This window comes from Phacochoerus africanus, chromosome 15, assembly GCF_016906955.1.
Source record: "Phacochoerus africanus isolate WHEZ1 chromosome 15, ROS_Pafr_v1, whole genome shotgun sequence".
NCBI lineage: Eukaryota > Metazoa > Chordata > Mammalia > Artiodactyla > Suidae > Phacochoerus > Phacochoerus africanus.
Genome location: NC_062558.1, coordinates 129,937,112 through 129,956,506, shown reverse-complemented (window position 1 = coordinate 129,956,506; position 19,395 = coordinate 129,937,112). Strand labels below are relative to the sequence as shown.

At 39.4% G+C, this 19,395-nt stretch overlaps 1 protein-coding gene across 7 annotated transcripts in view; it reads right to left on the bottom strand.

Moving 5' to 3' along the window:
• Positions 1 to 19,395, bottom strand: part of INPP5F (inositol polyphosphate-5-phosphatase F) — a 91,495-nt gene that overhangs the window by 31,762 nt on the left and 40,338 nt on the right. For 6 of the 7 annotated variants that reach the window (XR_007132386.1, XM_047761969.1, XM_047761968.1 and 3 more), the window contains exons 3-6: positions 13,925 to 14,061; positions 2,096 to 2,224; positions 1,725 to 1,892; positions 1,555 to 1,611 (exon numbers count right to left, since the gene is read on the bottom strand). Coding sequence is in view for 6 of the 7 variants with exons in the window: in XM_047761969.1 (XP_047617925.1) it covers positions 1,555 to 1,611; positions 1,725 to 1,892; positions 2,096 to 2,224; positions 13,925 to 14,061 (491 nt within the window). In the remaining variant the exon portion in view is untranslated. The remainder of the gene's footprint in view (positions 1 to 1,554; positions 1,612 to 1,724; positions 1,893 to 2,095; positions 2,225 to 13,924; positions 14,062 to 19,395) is intronic. The other variant, XM_047761970.1, reaches the window with a different exon arrangement.

Sequence of the window (19,395 nt, the reverse complement as noted above, 5' to 3'; positions counted from 1 at the left end):
CGACTAGTATCCATGAGGATGTGGGTCTGATCCCTGACATCGCTCTGTGGGTTAAGGATCTGGCATTGCCATGAGCTATGGTGTAGGTCAAAGAGGGGGCTTGGGTCCCACGTTGCTGTGGCTATGGTGTAGGCCAGCAGCTGTAGCTCAGATCTGACCCGTAGCCAGAGAACTTCCATATGCCACGGGTGTGGCCCTAAAAAAAAAAAAAAAAGTCATCCAATGTAATTACGAGAGTATTAATTAAAGTTAGAGATTTCCTCTTCTGTGTTTTTTAGACTAAAAATACTCAGATTTCTCAACTGGGACATGTACACAGGGACAGCAAAGGATGAAAGGTGCTCCAGAGAAGGTGTTCTTAGTCCCTCTTTCTCTATGTCCATAACTGTATCTAGCCTCTATTCAGCATTAACTTCAAATCTACCTCTTCTTTTACAACCACATATCGGGGTCCTATCTCACAATTTTATGAAGCCTGCAGGCAAGATCTTAGGAAGATGGTTAGAGTTGAAAATAGTCAAGTGAAGGGTCTAGCTATACTCATTTTTATCATCATTCTCATTATTTGTACTTTTGTTCTAGCAAGAAATGCAAAACTCTTGACTAGAGAAATGTATGCTGCCAAATGCCATCTTTATTATGTCATCGGTTTCAAATGGTAATGCTAAGTGTCTGACAAAAAACTCTGCAAAATATTTTCAAACTTAATATATCGGCAAACAAGACAAAAAGTCATTATAGATATTTAGTTTTCTCCTTTACCACTGAGGTTTGGTGGTCATCGTTTGATCAGCATCATAGACAAAAGAGAACATTTTAGAGAGGTGAGGCAGGAAAGATGCCTAGTTTTAGATACTACCAGATAAAGAAGCCAAAATCATTTATACTAACCACCACCAAGAGGGAGAAATAGAAAGAAAAAATGTGAACTTTCTGAAAGCTTAAGAAAATTTGTGACTCTCTTCAGCTTTTTTGCCCAACCTGTAATTGGCACATAGTAGGCCTCTCATAAATACTGGTTGATTGAGTAAATGTATTGCCCTTAGACAGTCATAATTCTCTGACATACATGACAGAGTAAAGGAAGAAGGCAATCATTAAACCAGAAGGAACCTCATGCAATAATCTCATCATAGTCCCTGTCTTCCCTGATTCGCATACTGGCAGTACTGCAATATTCTTAGAGCTCTGTCTGTTGCAATTCCCAGAAGAAGAAAGAGGAACGTTAAACAACTGTATCATCAAAGGAAAACTGGGCTTCAATATTTCCAATGGGTGCAAACAAAATACCTCTTTTACAGGAACTCTACAGATATTAGTTCCACAGCCTTAAATTAAGACTATCCCACGGGAATCTTCTAAAAAGATAGGCCTGCGGCTATACAGGCGAATTGTGAACTGCCTTAAAATAGTGCCTTCATTTTTCCTAGCTAAATGATTCCCATTCTACAGGGGAAAACACCATGTGAGACTTTAAATTTATTTCAGGACAATTTAAAAATATTTGCTTAATAACTATAACTACCTTAGAATATTTTAGAAACAACTACTCACACCAATCTCGGTAAGGTCTTGTATCATATATTTATTCCAAAAAAATCGGTCATCAACCTGGAGAAGGTAGAGAATAAATAGTTCAGAGACACGTTTCAGTTTTCCTATAGAAGATAAATGGGTCCATAGACTGTTCCAGGGCAAACCCTGTTCTGAGCTGTGAAGGGTACCTTTTGCCAGAGGGGGCGGGGGTCCCCCTCCCCAGCACTTTGCCTCTGTACCGAATTGGTCAGGTCATAGGTCAAACTATAGTAAAAGGATTCGGAGTCCATGAACATCTTCAGCAACTCCTCAAGTAATCTTCTCTCCAACCTCTCCTTTTCTTTACTTTCTTTAACCTGTAAGAAATGAATCTACTATTATTGTAGGAATTGAATTTAAATACCACACAACCCCCTAAGAGAAAAGTGAAAATAATTCCAAGGACAGGCAGAGATGGTGCTTTAATATGACAAGTAATAAGTTTACTAGCAGAAGAGTCGCCCCTCAATTTAAAACTAATCAAAGATGAATTCCAAGCCCATATCAACTAAACTCTTACTTTCTTTTTATTAGGCGCAGACACATTAGATTTAATATGTGTAAAGGTCTTCAACAGAAACTTCGAATCATCAGGAGATGGTATAATCTTCTCTGGTTTGTTAATCCCAAAATGATGCTTCTTACAGAGCTAAATAATTAGGAAGAGAAAGAATTCATTATTACTAATATCTGCTTGTTAAACATATAAGTATGAGTGCAGACGTGCTGCTACTGCTCATGCACTGTGGTTAAAATCTCAAAAGCAGGTAAAAGGGCCCTGTAGATAACTGATTTTAGGAAACACAGCTGTGGTTTCAAGGATTAGAAAGTCATAGTAGGGGATAAGCAAAGGATACAGGGCAAGATATACTTAGGATTTAGGAGTAGAAAATTCAGGCTAGGATCAGAATTGTAACAGGTTCTCATCTGATATAACTGAAGAATCAAATACTCTGAGGTTCATTAATGCTTTAAAAATTAGCACCTAAGATTTAAAATATTGTAAAATACACATGTGCTATACTTTAGGCTCATTTCTTTACAGCAATCTGTGCTCAACATTCATGCTAGGCAACTGAGTGCTTTGAGTGAGAAGGTGTCAAGAGTGTGCTCTATTGGTCAGACACCTATGGTAAATTCATCTTTGACAAAGGAGGCAAGAACATAAAATGAGAAAAGACAGTCTTTTCAACAAGCATTGCTGGGAAACCTGGACAGCTGCATGCAAAGCAATGAAACTAGAACACACCCTCACACCATGCATGAAAATAAACTCAAAATGGCTTAAAGACTTAAACATAAGACAAGACACCATCAAGCTCCTGGAAGAGAACATGGGCAAAACATTCTCTGACATCAACCTGACAAATGTTTTCTCAGGTCAGTCTCCCAAAGCAACAGAAATAAAAGCAAAAACAAACCAATGGGACCTAATCAAACTGACAGGCTTTTGCACAGCAAAGGAAACCAAAAAGAAAACAAAAAGACAACTTACAGAATGGGAGAAAATAGTTTCAAATGATGCAACTGACAAGGGCTTAATCTCTAAAATACACAAACAACTTATGCAACTCAACAGCAAAAAAGCCAACAACCCAATTGAAAAATGGACAAAAGACTTGAATAGACATTTCTCCAAGGAAGATACACAGATAGCCAACAAGCTCATGAAAAAATGCTCATCATCACTGATTATTAGAAAAATGCAAATCAAAACTACAAGATACCACCTCACACCAGTCAGAATGGCCTTCTTTAATAAGTCACACAAATTACAAATACTGGAGGGGATGTAGAAAAAAGGGCCCTCCTGCACTGTTGGTGGGAACGGGAAGCTGGTACAACTACTACGGAGAACAGTATGGAGGTACCTTAGAAAACTATACATAGAACTACCATATGACCCAGCAATCTCACTTTTGGGCATATATCCAGACAAAACTTTCCTTGAAAAAGACACATGCACCCGCATGTTCACTGCAGCACTATTCACAATATAGCCAAAACATGGAAACAACCCAAATGTCCATCAACAGATGATTGGATTAGGAAGATGTGGTGGGTGTGTGTACACACACACACACACACACACACACACACACACACACAGTGGAAAACTACTCAGCCATAAAAAAGAACAAAATAATGCCATTTGCAGCAACATGGATGGAACTAAGAGACTCTCATACTAAGTGAAGAAAGTCAGAAAAAGACACATACCTTATGATATCACTTATATCTGGAATCTAATATATAGTACAAATGAACCTTTCCACAGAAAAGAAACTCATGGACTTGGAGAATAGACTTGTGGTTGCCAAGGGGGAGGAGGAGGAGGGAGTGGGATGGATGGGGTGCTTGGGGTTAATAGATGAAGACTATTGCCTTTGGGATGGATTAGAAATGAGATCCCGCTGTGTAGCAGTGGGAACTATGTCTGGTCACTTATGGTAGAGCATGATAATGTGAAAAAAAAGAATGTATACATGTATGTGCAATGGAGTCACCATGCTGTACAGCAGAAAACTGACAGAACACTGTACGCTAGCTACAATGGAAAAAATAAAAATCACTGTATAAAAAAAAAATGAGTGTGCTCTATTGGGAATCTTAAAAGCCAGGTATTTCAACAACTCTCTCCTCCTGTCCTTACACATACTAATGAAATCAGCATAAAAACACACTCTTCGGGTCCAGAGATTAAATTAGAAGAATTGGAAAGTAGGGGTTTCAGGAAATGCACAGTCCCGCCGACAAAGGTGAGGAAGAGAATGGGAAGATGTTAGGACGAGAGAAGAGCACAGAGGTGCTTGAGATGACTACCTAGTTAGAGTCAAGCATTTGACATTTAACTTCACGTGGCTCAGCACACAAAGCAAATATTCTAATTTAGGGCACAAGGATCCTATCGGCCATATGCAGACTAATTCCACTTTTTCAATACACTGGTTTTATTGCTATGCTATGCAGTAGGCTACTGTTGAGAGCTAACAGTTACTAAATGTTTTTTAGTAATGTCTTACTTAGAAAGTAACTATTACTAGATAATAAACAGGATGAAAAACACCTAATGAGGAGAACAGAAACTAGTCAAAGCTTTGGGTTATAAATTTTTTTTAAAAAGGAAGAGGATGTTTCCTATTTTATCATATTTGGAAGTGGACAATTTCGTCAATTATACTTCAGTAAACTTGGGGGGGGGAATGGAATTGGAGACATAATCGGACTAAGAATTCAGATGTAATAATACAATCTTATGGGTTTTATGCCTTTTCAAAGTTACGACTATCAAACGTCCTCTTCACACATGATTCACAACATGATTACAAGGGAACTAAAAGTGAAGTAAAAAAATATTTATGGTCATCCTTCCAAAACTGAGCTAACTTAACTTCCCTTCAAATAAGTAAAACTAGCCAATCTTGAGATGACGGGGAAGGGAGAGAACCAAGCGTACAGATGCTGCTCTCCCCTCCTTCTGCCAGATCACTTCCTCCAGCACAGAAACATGCTGATCTCTCCTCTAACACCTTCACTTGACACTCTTCCTTGATCAGCTACAGTCCTCCTCCTTTGTACTCTGTACTTCACTGTCTCCCTTTCTCTCGCAAGCCCTCTCCAACCCGGCTCTGGCCCCCACTACTCCACCTAAACCCATCCAAACCCATCATCAGTGTGACAAATGACCTCCACTTGGCTAAAGGCAACGGTGGATTCTTGGCCTTTATCTTAACACTCATAAGCATTTGACACAGTTCATCTCGCCCTCATCCCCTCTGATACACCATCTTGCCTGCCTTTTTTATTTCGTTTACTGGTTCTTTCCCAACCATTTGATGTCTTAATGTCTTGGCAGCTTAAAGGCCAGTCCTTGACTCCCTTCTCTATTTGGACTTACACCCTCAAAAATTTCATTTACTCTCAAGGTTTCAATTCCCGTCTTCATGCCAACCCTTCCTTCCCGCCTATACATATGTTTTCTTCCCTGCTCTTCTCAAAATTCTAGATGCACACATCCCAATGTTTCCACCTGGATTTCCACCAGGCACCTCACACTCAACATGTCCAAAACTACTCTCACCTTATTCCTGCTGCCCTCCTCTCCTTCGGCTCTCCTTCCCCTGCTTACTCCCCTCCACCCAATCAACCTCCCTGCTGTTCCTCAACATCAGACTTCTTCCACCTCAGGGCCTTTGCTTTAGCTGTTCTCTCTGCCCAGGTCTCTTACCACAATCTCCACCCCTGGGCACTCCACTCACCACCCTTACTGGATTCAACTTTTATTTCCCACAGCACTTATTACTTTCCAACACATGACATAATAAATTATGTTGATGTTTATCATCTGCCCTCGCCCCACTAAAATGTAAGTTCCATAACAGCAGAGATCTTTGTTTTACTGACTCACGTATCTCCAGAGCCTTAGTAGTAGCTGGTACAGGAGGTCTCAAAAAAACATTTGTTAAATGAATGAATGGGCTCTGATGCTATAGATATAAGTGGTAACCTCCAGACTGACTCACGGGGCATAAAAGCAGTCCTGGGAAACCACCACTCCTCCCCTTCTATGAATATACCTCACACTCCCCCACTTCCCGCAGTGCAGAATCACTGAGGCAGCAGAGACACTCTCCTACTTGTGGCACTGAGCAACTAACTGTTGGTGAGTGATTTTTACATAAAATGTTAGTAATTATCTAGTCATATTAATAATATTTTCTTTAAAATACCTGAAAACATGACTCAAACCTAGTTATAGATTGTTACAATTTTAATATTCAAAATAGGATATTATGCATTTGTCAGATACAGTTATTTCTTAATTAAGAGCATTCAAGCCAGCAAAATTTTCCCCCAGGAATATATCAAAGATGATTCTAAATATCTAGCTATTCTAAAGTAATCTTGAAGCAGCACACCTAGTCTGCACCCACGCTCTCCTCACTCTCCGAAGGATGGGAGCTGTTTTTCTGTGCAAGGCTAGTCTCCTGTTATGTCTCCTTTAGGATCAGAACCACTGCTCCATTACTCACCCCTCTCTCCCCGTTATTCCTTTCTCTAATAGGCCCTTTCCTACCACCTTTTAACACTTTCAAGTTTACCAGAATCTTTTATTTCAAATCCATTCCCCAGCCCTGGAATCTCCTCCATGATTTAGTGGGGCAGCGCCACAGCCACTGGGACTGTGAGGACTGTAGTCTGATTGGAGCAGGTCAAACTGAAACTGCTCATGTGGAGTGAAACAAGGTCCCCCTCACTCTGAAAAGGACAAACCTTTTGTCTAAGAATGTGACACTATTGATCACTCCCCTGCCATCTCCTTCTCTGGTCCCCAGGACACCATCTCTCTGGGTTCTTCCTCTTCCTCTCACTGTTCCTTCTCCATCTTCTTTGTTGGCATCTCTATCGCTAAAGATGAGAGTGGTTCCCAAGGTTCTATCTTTAGCTCTATTCCCACCCTTCATGTTCTGCCCAGAAAATTTCATCCTCTTTCTTCATTTTAACTACCACTATGTTTAACACCACATTTCTAACTCCACTCTTGTTCTGAGCTCATGGCCCCAAAATATAACATCTACCCATAACTGACACACTAGCCCTTCAAGTTCAGCACCTCCAAAACTGACCAGCACGTTTCCCAAATCTCGTTCCTTCTCTGCTATGCCCTATCTCAGGCAACGACTACACCACCACTGGATCACTTAAGCGAGAAAACCTGGAGTCATCTTCCATTGTTCTCTTTGCTAAGGTCTCTCCCATCAACCCAACTATTTCATGCTGACTGTTAATATGTTAGTTCAGAACCTTATCTTTTGCCCAGACAAGTGTTTCTCAAGGGAGGTGCTACTGGCTTAACAGACGGAGAATTCTTTAATGCACAATTATCCTACTAGGGCAGACAACCTAACAGCCTCCTATTGTGAACTGGGGAGTCAACTCCAGCACCAGGCTTAAAGTACTGGACATGGCTCCAGGCCCCAATCTCCAATATAGCCTGTTTGGTTCCCCTGACAACACTGGGGCCAAATCTCCACTCAACACTGCCTGCTTATGAGTCCAAACCTAGGAGGCCTGTGGCCTCTGTTTGATCTGCTGTTCCATTTACAGTGCATGAAGAAAAGATGCTACTTCCCTCTTCCTGGCAACATCATCTTTTTCTTTTCTTGTTTTTCAAATCTTTCTTCTTCCTGAACTTGGAATAGAGTTGATAATAGAGGCCCTATATTTCTTAACTTCTTATCGACAACTCCAAATCCAAAACCTCTGAAACCTGAAAGTTTTTTTTTTAAGCTTGTTACAAGCTCCTCTGATGACAAAATAAGCCCTGAACTGATACGAGGCTATTTATGGTCACTGTTTATCTTCCTTAGAATGAATATTCATATGATTCTTTAAGAGGTATGAATGTGTAGTATTGTAGCGTAACGGCCTATACTCACTGAGCACACATAGAATACATCGGGTAACCGTTCAGAAATTCCCCAAAACCTGAATTCTAAAACAAATATGGCCCCAAAGGTCTCAAATAAGGATGGTCATCTATTTAGCGAAGTCACCACACCATCTTATCCAGAAGTCTGTCTCTTAAAGCTGACTTTTCTAAATAGATACTTAATATCACTTTAAACATAAACATTTCCAGTGAATATTTTAGAAGCTTCCATATACATAGTTACTTAGGAAAGAAAGCACAGACCATGACCTTTTTTAAAAGGTTAAATTCAGTCCTACCAAGAAATAGGAATAGAGAAAATTACTTTGTGGGATCCCTTCCAGTTTTAAAATGCTTTGTTTAGACAAAGCTCTTTTGGGATTATAGCACATAGTGTGGACAGGGATCACCTTCCCTCTTCCAGAGGCCCAGCCAGTTCTGTGTAATATGTATTTAGGGGCTCTTATCACAACACTGACACGTACAATCTCAAAAAGAAAACCACCACTACAGCCCTAGTTTTTCAATTACTCTAGCAACTTACATTTTACAACCAAGATTGAGGGCTGATGTTGCTGTTACTGTTTAGGAAAAGGAAAATAAATTATTATGCTTTACCAGTTGGTATCTATCTATGTCCATCTGGGGCTAAAAGTTTAAACAGATGTCTAATGGGAAACCAAATATGGAAAATGATGCAATTATCTATTAAGGCAATGAGATACAGCAAAATAAGATATGCAGCCATGGAACATAAGCCCATAAAACTTTAAAGATGTTAAAGGACATCTTTTCCAAAAGAAAGAATATCTATGTTCTCATTTATTTGAACGCCACAGATTCTTCATATTCCTGTATAGATTTTTTTCCCCCCAGTGGCCACTGCTTTTGAAAAATAGTCTGACAGGCCCTCAAAAGGTTAAACACAGAGTTACAATATGACACAGCAATTTCATCCCTAGGTATGGAATTTCTTTCTCCCCAGAGAAATGAAAACAATATCCACCAAGTATGTGTCCACAATTGTCCACAGCAGTATTATTCATAACAGCCAAATGTCCATCAACTGATGATGAAAGGATAAATAAAATGTGGTATATCCATACAATGGAATAAAAAGGAATTAAGTGTAGCACTGACACATGCTACAACAAAGATGAACCTTGAAAACATGATGCTAAATAAAAGAAGCCAGTCACAAAAGGCCACACTGTTATGAGTCCATTTATAAGAAATATTCAGAGTAGGCAAATTTAGAGAGATAGAAAATAGATTAGTGGTTGCCTAGGATTTGCCTGGGGTTTGAAGGCAAATGAGGAGTGACTGCTAATGAGTGCAAGGTTTATTTTTAGAGTGATGAACATGTTCTAAAACTGACTGTGGTGATGATTACAAAACTGTGAATATACTAAAAAGCACTGAATTATGTGCTTTAAATGGATGAACTGTATAGTATGAGAATTCTTAAAAAAAAAAAAAAAAAAACTGGCAAACAAATAAGGCCTATACCAAAAGTAAAAAATCAACTGAGGTAGAAAACTAGAAATTCTATTAATTCCAGACTCTTGAGATAAAACTGTTATTGCTCCAATGACAGAAGACAGGTGAGACCCTAGAAAATCTGAGAACAGACCACACTATAGAGCCCGAAGGTCCTTCTGGAAAAGGGTAAGAACAGTGGGTATACATAATATAAAACTGTTATTGCTCCAATGACAGAAGACAGGTGAGACCCTAGAAAATCTGAGAACAGACCACACTATAGAGCCCGAAGGTCCTTCTGGAAAAGGGTAAGAACAGTGGGTATACAAATCGATACACAGATGCCCAAATTCCAAGAACATACAAAGAAGACATAAAAATCAATTTTGTTTAAGAAAGTCTTATGTGCACAAGATATGTATGGCCATGAAAAATAACAGGAGTTAAAAAAAAAAGTAGGAAAAAATATTCAAAGAAACAAAAACAAACTATTATGAAAATGTGAAAGTAATATTGCTCCTTCAATAAGCTGGGGCCAAACGGAAACAACCATTAAAACTTACCAAAATATTGACAATGATTCGTTCGTTCTTTTTTTTTTTTTAGGGCCGCACTCACGGCATATGGAGGTTCCCAGGCTAGGGGTTGAATCGGAGCTATAGTTGCCGACCTACACCACAGCTCACGGCAACACCAGATCCTGAACCCACTGAGTGAGGTCAGGGAACCCACACCTTCATGGTTCCCAGTTGGATTCATTTCTGCTGCACCACGACAGGAACTCCCAATGATTATTTCTAAGTGTTTTTTTTTCCCCCTTCTCCTCAGTTATAATTTACTGTACAAGCAAAACAAAAACAAAAACCACACATAAATTATCATACTTCTAAAAACTTCTTTTAAATGAAGTTATATGGAGATGAAATAAGGATATTAAAGATTTAAATTAACATGTCAGAAAATAAGCAACTTGCTCTTGATTTTCAACATATCTGTTCTTTGCCCTTCCTCCTATTGTTCACTGTTGGAAAGCTCCATTACCAGAAGAGAGAATTAGTAGGAGGAGGAAAAAGACTTAAATATAAATTTCTAAACTTATATTCTCTTGAGAGAAAGGGATGCCACACTACGAAAATGAGATCTGGAATCTCCAAAGTCATGTTTACCCCTAATTAGCAAGGGTCATTACATATTTCCAACTCTTAACACAGACCATACTTTTTAGTACCCCTGACAAGCGCATAGCTCAGACTGTCCAGCAGTGTTGTACAAATACTCAGCTATGTGCGGGAATATCTTATTTTCATCTTTTTTTTTTTTTTTTTGCTTTTTTAGGGCTGCACTTGTGGCATATGGAGATTCCCGGGCTAGGGGTTGAATTGGAGCTGTAGCTGCCAGCCTACACCACAGCCACACCAACACAGGATCCAAGCTGCGTCTGCAACCTACACCACAGCTCACGGCAACAGCGGATCTTTAACTCACTGAGCGAGGCCAGGGATTGAACCTGCATCCTCATGGATGCTAGTCAGATTCATTAATTGTTGAGCCACAACGGGAACTCCTTATTTTCATTTTCATTTGAAGACAATCTCTTTCACTTGAAAGTATCAAAAGAGGAAAAGTCTTCAGATAAAGACACTTTAAAAGCTTTCATCATATTCACATGTTTGTGTCTTAAAATTTCATTAAATGTTATTTCCTAAAGATCTCTATTCCTGCCACCTCTACCCCACCCCTGTCACTTACACAACAGTCACCTACTAATCTCAAACGTTACAGATTGGTGACAATAAAGGGCATAAGAAAACCTTTCTGAAAACTCCAGCAAGAGTCTTATTCAGTTCTCTAGTTGAGAACAGGTCATTTCCCCAGGGATGGAATGAGGACGGTTCATTTCCCCAGGGCTGGGAATGCCAGATGTCTAAACTGATGACTGACAGGTAATCAAGGTGCTGGTCAAGCTGGTCCCTGCTCTAAATCTAACTGCCATGGCCCCCAGGCTTAATGCTCAAACCAGAATACTGCCCAAGGAGTGCTCGCCCTCAAGGCAAAGGCCAGTGACAGGAAGCCATGCTGACCTTTCAATTTGTCAGCAGTCATCCAAAAGATACAAGTTTACCAGCTTGGTAAACTGACACAATTTTTGTCAGTCTGGCTGCTCTTCAGGAAAACAAAATGCAAGGAAACACCTGCTTTTAATAGGCCCAATTGCCACCTAAGTTATCTGTCTTAGGATCAGCAATAGTGAAGAGCATTCTACCTCTAGTACCAATTAAAGGAAAATAATAAGTACTGTAGTTCTCCTCTTGTGGCGCAGTGGGTTAAGGATCTAGCATTGTCACTGCAGCGGCCTGGGTCACTACTGCGGTGTGGGTTAGATTCCTGGCCCCAGAACTTCCACATGCCACAGGTGCAGCTGAAAAAAAAAAAGAAAGGTACTCTCATCTTTGATTCCTGTAACAAACAGAATATCAGGGTCCTCCTAAATTCATTTCAATGTTGGTTTCTTAAAATCAGATTGTCAAGAAGTTCCCTGGTGGCCTAGTAGTTAAGGATTTGGCACTGCCACTGCTGAGGCATAGGTTCAATCCCTGGCTTAGAAATTTCTACATGCCACAGGTTCAGCCAAAAAAAGAAAGAAAAAGAAAAACAAATTAGATTGTCAAATTTCCAGTAAAATCTGAAGCATAAAAATAACTATATTTTTACAGGCATATCCCTATTTACTGTGTTTCACAGATCCTGCATTTTTTTAATTAAATGTTTGTGGGGACCTTGTATCAAATAAGTCTGTTGGCACCACTTTATCAACAGCATCTACCCACTTCATGTCTCTGTGTCATATTTTGGTAATTCTCACAGGATTTCAAACTTACTTTTTCATTATTATTATACTTGTTATTTGATATTAAGGCAAAAAGATTATGACTCACTGAAAACTCAGAGGATGGTGAGCATTTTTTAGCAATAGTATTTTAAAATTAAGGTATGTACCTTTTTTTAGGCATAATGCACTTGCACACTTAATAGACTACAGTATAGTATAAACATAACTTTTATATATGTACTAGGAAACCAAAAAAGTCGTTTGATTCATGTTATTGTGATATTTGCTTTATTGCAGTGGTTTGGAACCAAACCCACAGTATTTCTGAGGTATTATTATTTCTTTTAAATTGAACCCTGCCTCCAGACCTCCTTCCCAAGAACTCAGCCTAGAAAAACATGTATTAAGTTGTGGGGCGGCAGCCAGTATGTTACCTGTTACCTGATGTTCAGGTAACGGGGAGACAAGCTTAGCAGAGTAATACAGGACCAGACAGCCAGAGTCCAGACTGGATGCCACCATGCGTCAGCTGTGTGATTAATTCCTCACCAAGCTTTCTTTCTTCACCTGTTCAACAGGGACTCTAACAGTTCCTATTTTATAGGATAGTCCAAAGCATTAAATATGATAATCCATCTAACCCTCAGGGCCTGCCTGACACATCACATGGTGATCAAAAAAAGGCTAGACTATGACAAAGTGATGACATCCCTAGATGCCACATCCCCACACCGGTACACATGTATGACGTGACACAAATGCTTTCATGGGTTACTTCTACCAGATGGAAGCAGCACAGTATGGAGACAAACATTGGCCTTGGGCAATCTCATTATCTAGGCCTAAAGGCACTCTACTTATGGGCGTGGTTTCTTCTTAGAAAATGAAAATGTCTCACTAGATCAGTGGTTTTTTCTTTAAAAAAAAAAAAATCATGAGAAATATAGCCGCAAAAAAATTTCAAGAAATATAGATAAAAAAGCTATAGTAAAAGTTAAATCTCGAAGTTCCCATTGTGGCGCAGCAGAAACAAATCCGACTAGGAACCATGAGGTTGTGGGTTCTATCCCTGGCCTCACTCAGTGGGTTGAGGATCCAGCGTTCCCATGAGCTGTGGTGTAGGTCGCAGACGTGGCTCGGATCTGGCGTTATTCTGGCTCTGGTGTAGGCCAGCAGCAACAGCTCCGATTCGACCCTTAGCCTGGGAATCTCCATATGCTGCGATGAGGCCCTAGAAAAGACAAAAAAAAAGTTAAATCTCACCCTGACTCCCTGCTTTCCCCAAAATCAGTTTTCAAATTGTGCTATGCAGAGTCCTAGGGATCCCCAGAAGCAGAAGGTGACTTTCCAGCAGAGGTTAAGTAGGCAGGGCCCCAAGGAACCCTTCTCGCATCACATCTCAAACAAAGCAGCTCTGCTTTTATGCATCTTATATACTAGATTTCAGATTTTAAAACAACAGTTCCACTACCACAGGATTAAATTACTCTAAAGATATTATCCAGCTCTAAAACAGTATGATTCTTGCTTATTAAACCAAATCCTCATTGTTGCTATTATATCTACATCATATTTCCATAAAATTTCCTGAGACTTCACCTTACCTCGAGCTCAAGATCCTGAGGTTCCATTTCAGAAAGTGACAGCACAGCAACTTTGGTAACTTTACAGACCTCATGGTCTCCTGGAAGTTTGCCCACCAAAGCTTTCTGTCGAATTAAAATAAGCCACCATGGAAGATCTGAAAAAGAAAAGTCATATTTAATGTCTGGTTTCTATAAAGTGCTACTGTCCTGACAAGTGGAAGGTGAATAATCTAAGACAGTGTGCAAAAGATACAACTCCATAAAGTAAAGAATGCAACAAAGATATAAAAATGGCCTTTAAACTTATGAAAAGATGTTCAATGGAGATGTAAATTAAAATGTTGCAATACCATTCTCACTCATCAGTTTGGGGACAATAAAAGCATATGACAGTGCATTCACTGGTAAGACTATGAGAACCAAGCACTCTAACCAGGCATCTGTTTGTGTTCCCACCACTTTTCTGGAGGGAAATTTTGCAATAACAGAATAAAACATACGCATCTAGCTTTTAACCTAGCAATCCCACTCTTGTGAATATACCCTTGAGACACACCTCAACAACACAAAAGTATATATACTCAAAACTATTCATTAAAGTTTGTAACCGCAAAATACTGGAAACAGCTTGAATGCCCGGACATAGGAGGATGGTTGAATAAACTATGGTACGCCTATGTAGTAGAGTACAATGTGGCTGTAAAAAAGAATTAGAAGCATTCCATGAATTGATAAGAAGAAATTCCTGAATATATTAAGGGGATAAACTGGATATATTATTAATATATAATAAGATATAGTATTAAATCAAAGCACAAAAGAACATCCAGTGTGTGCTACCCTTTCTGTAAAAGAAATATGAGAAAATAGGCACACGTCTGCTCGTTTGTACAAAAAAAAAAAAAAAAAGGAGAAATTAGAAATTAACAAGATTGGTTACCTAACAAGAGGTAGGTGGAAATGGGATGGAAAGCGAAAATAGGAGTGGGATAAAAGGGACCAGGGGAGTAATAGCTGTCTGAGCATACTCTTTCACATAGTTCTGACTCTTAGAACCATGGTGATGTTTCACATTTCCTCAAAAATAAAGAAATAGGAGTTCTCGTCATGGCTCAGCAGAAACGAATCCAACTAGTATCCATGAGGGCGCAGGTTTGATCCCTGGCCTCACTCAGTGGGTCGGGGATCTGGCATTGCCATGAGTTGTGGTGTAGATCACAGACGAGGCTTGGATCCTGCGTTGTTGTGGCTGTGGCGTAGGCCGGCAGCTGTAGTTCCAATTCGACCCCTAGCCTGGGAACTTACATGTGCCACACATGTGACCCTCAGTCCTAAAAAAAAAAAAGAAAGAAAAATAGTTCAGATCAACCAAAATGTGGAGGGAACCCAAAATGAAATACATAGAGTAACTGAGCTCTGTTACAAATGGAAAATGTAACCACACCGTAGTAAAGATTTTTACTTATGTGAGAAAAACTCTATGAAAGACAGTATGCAAAAGCAATTTTTCATTTTATGAGGCTACACCAATTAAAAATACTATCTGGAGTTACCACCATAGCTCAGCGGTTAATGAACCCAACTAGCATCCATGAGGACACAGGTTGGACCCCTGGCCTTGCTCAGTGCGTTGGGGATCCGGCATTGCCGTGAGCTGTGGTGTAGGTCACAGAGACAGCTCGGATCCTGCACTCCTCCAGCTGTGATGTAGGCCAGCAGCCACAGCTCCAATTGGACCCCTAGCCTGGGAACCTCCATATGCCACAGGTGCGGCCCTGAAAAAGACCAAAAAAAATTTTTTTAATTAAAAAAAAATAAAAATACTAATTGTACCAAAAATAAAAATAATTGAAACAGTGTTTTGAGAATTTCTTATTATAGAAGAGGAGCATGATGGATATACATTCTCCTAATGAAAAAGTATTTTTAAAAAAGATATACAGTATTTTAATTTCCCTCATTTTTCGCCCAACATCAATCAACTCTCACTTTAGGGACAGTGCTTTGGAGATGTGCTTTAAGCAGTTCATAATGCAAGAATTTGGAAATATCTCATAATTCTTTATAAATAGAGTGGAAATCTACTCCAAAGTTTCAAAGCTTTTACAGGTCATTTCATTATTCATTATCATTAAACTTTAACCAAGGACCTACCGTGCACTGGGAAGTATGTCATGCCTGGATTAAGGTTACCAAGCACCTAACACACAATAAACCAAATACATAATAAATAAAGCACATAATAGATAAAAAACTGTTAAATGTTAATACAGTGTTGACTGAAAAGAACTCCTTACCATAGGTCTCTTTACCTCACGGGAATATAATTTCTGTTTTCCATTGAACAATTTAGAGTGTTGGAAGCTGATTAGATGAGCCAACATTAGGAAGCCCTCTTCCCAATTTATGCCTTCTTGCTTTCACATTAACGTTACCAATTTTGATTTTCAGAAATTATAGCAATGACAAAAAAGGTGCCTAATCAAGGGTAATAAATGTCTATCCAATAAGCCATCTAATGGTATAGTATCAAAAATACAAAAATACTCAATTTCAAACACAGAGGTTTTATCCCATACACAGACTCACTTGGCGAACCAAAAGGCATGTTTTTTCCACAAAAACATTGGTCTTGTCAATACGGAAATTCAACTTACAAACTCAAATACATTTAAAAATAAAATATGCATATTTTTTAGAGTTTAGTTAGCTACTCACACACAAAAAAAGTGAAAAACTGAGGTGCTTCTATAACAAAAAAATTACAGACTAAAGTTTAATACACCTGGAGGGTTATAATGAAGATTAAATCTGAGAAAATATAATGTAAATGATCTCAAACAACAGAGACAAATTTTGTGAATAGTAGCTTTCCCTTTTCAGAGAAGCCTCAATGTTCTGAACTTTGAGAAGAGAACTCAGACTCAAATTTTAGCTCCATTATTTATTTGTCATGTACTTCAGTATAATACTTAACTAGTCCAAGTCTTGGTTTTCTCATCTGTAAAATGGGATAAAAAATGCCTATTTCACAGAGCAGGTATAAGGATTAAATCATTTTTATAATTCATGATATTATTACTAACAGCTAATGCTTCCCAGGTAGCAAAACTATTATTAAAAAAAAAAAAAAAAAAAAAGGAGTTCCCGTCATGGCGCAGTGGTTAACGAATCTGACTAGGAACCATGAGGTTGAGGGTTCGGTCCCTGCCCTTGCTCAGCGGGTTGACGATCCAGCGTTGCCGTGAGCTGTGGTGTAGGTTGCAGACGAGGCTCAGATCCAGCGTTGCTGTGGCTCTGGCTTAGGCCGGCGGCTACAGCTCCGATTCGACCCCTAGCCTGGGAACCTCCATGTGCCGTGCGAGCAGCCCAAGAAATAGCAAAAAGACAAAAAAAAAAAAAACTATTATAAATCTATGATAAATAAAATAAAGTGGTACTGGTATAAGAATGGACGAATGGGAGTTCCCATCATGGCGCAGTAGTTAACAAATCCGACTAGGAACCATGAGGTTGCAGGTTCGGTCCCTGCCCTTGCTCAGTGGGTTAACGATCCGGCATTGCCGTGAGCTGTGGTGTAGGTTGCAGACGAGGCTTGGATCCAGTGTTGCTGTGGCTCTGGCGTAGGCCGGAGGCTACAGCTCCGATTCAACCCCTAGCCTGAGAACCTCTATATGCCGAGGGAGCGGCCCAAGAAATAGCAAAAAGACAAAAAAAAAAAAAAAAGAATGGACGAATGAATACTAGAAAATAACAGAGCGGGCAGGCACAGACCCATGTAAACAGGGGCATCTGGTAAATGATCAAGAGGGAGAAAGCTTGGTGTGTAAGTAACTTGTGTTGAAATACATACTGAAGTATCTTCTGAAGTAGCTGTTTTTGTTTTTTGGGGTTTTTTGGTTTGTTTGTTTTGCTTTTTAGGGCCACACTCATGGCATATGGAAGTTTCCAGGCCAGGGATCAAATCGGAGCTGTAGCTGCTGGCCTACACCACAGCTCATGGCAATTCTGGATCCTTAACCCAATGAGCAAGGCCAGGGATTGAACCTTGGTCCTGATAGGTGTTAGTCAGATTCGTTAACAACTGGGCCAAGATGGGAACTCCCTAAAGTATCTGAAGTGTATATATGGAATTTTCTTTGAAATAATTTAGCAGCTGGGAGTGTGGGGACCATGGATAAAAATGTCTTTTTTAGTAGACCTCCAACCAGCTCTATAAATTACAATCGGTTAATATCTCTAAGTCTTTTTTTTTTTTTTTAGAAAGCTTTTAGTTTTATTGTTTAATTCTTTATTGTTTGCTTACTATTGAGTTCTGGTTGCTCTTATCTGTTTTTTTTTTTTTTTTTTTTTTTTGCTATTTCTTTGGGCCGCTCCCGCAGCATATGGAGGTTCCCAGGCTAGGGGTCTAATCGGAGCTGTAGCTACTGGCCTACGCCAGAGCCACAGCAACTCGGGATCCGAGCCGCGTCTGCAACCTACACCACAGCTCACGGCAATGCCAGATCATTAACCCACTGAGCAAGGGCAGGGACCGAACCCGCAACCTCATGGTTCCTAGTCGGATTCGTTAACCACTGCACCACGACGGGAACTCCTAAGTCTTTTAATATACGGTTTCCTGTTAGCTTAATGTGTTCCATCTCACACACTGATCAAAACGAAAAAACTAAGAGTAAGATAGTTGAGGAAATCCATTATTTACTGGTTACAATATAAATTGGGATCATGAAAATGTCCTGGAATTACATAGTGCAGATGGTTGTTCAACCTTATGATGATACTAAAAACCAATGAATTATACTTTAAAAGAGTGAATTTTTATGGTGTGTGAACTACATCTCAATTTTTTGAAAAAAAAGCTCTTTCTAAAGAACAAAAGAACTTGTCAGGAGTCTTGCTTACCAGAGCAGACAATAAAAAAACTAAAAAGTATATTTTCTGCCAAACACAGAAATATAAGTATTTGAACTAGTGTTCAAAAGAATAATTAAAATTATCCCAATAGAGGAGTTCCTGTTGTGGCTCAGTGGTAACAAACCCAACTAGGATCCATGAGGACGTGTGTGTTTGATCCCTGGCCTCGTTCAGTGGGTTAAGGATCTAGCAGTGCTGTGAGCTGTGGTGTAGGTTGCAAATGCAGCTGGGATCCTGCTTTGCTATGGCTGTGGTATAGGCTGGCAGCTATAGCTCTGATTAGACCCCTAGCCTGGGAACTTCCATATGCCTCAGGTGCAGCCCTAAAAAAACAAAACAAAACAAAAAATTACAATGGAAATAAAGTGAAATATTTAAAGTGGACCTAAGATATTTCCAGACAGACTCTAGAAAATGAAGCAAGCAAACAAAAAAACTTCATGGGAAATAACAGCAATCTGTATTTCTGTAATAATTTTGCCTTGGCTAAAATAAAACAATAACACAGAAGCCTGAAAATCCAGCAAGAATGAGCATGTTAGTAACAGGGTTAAATTATCCAAATATATTTT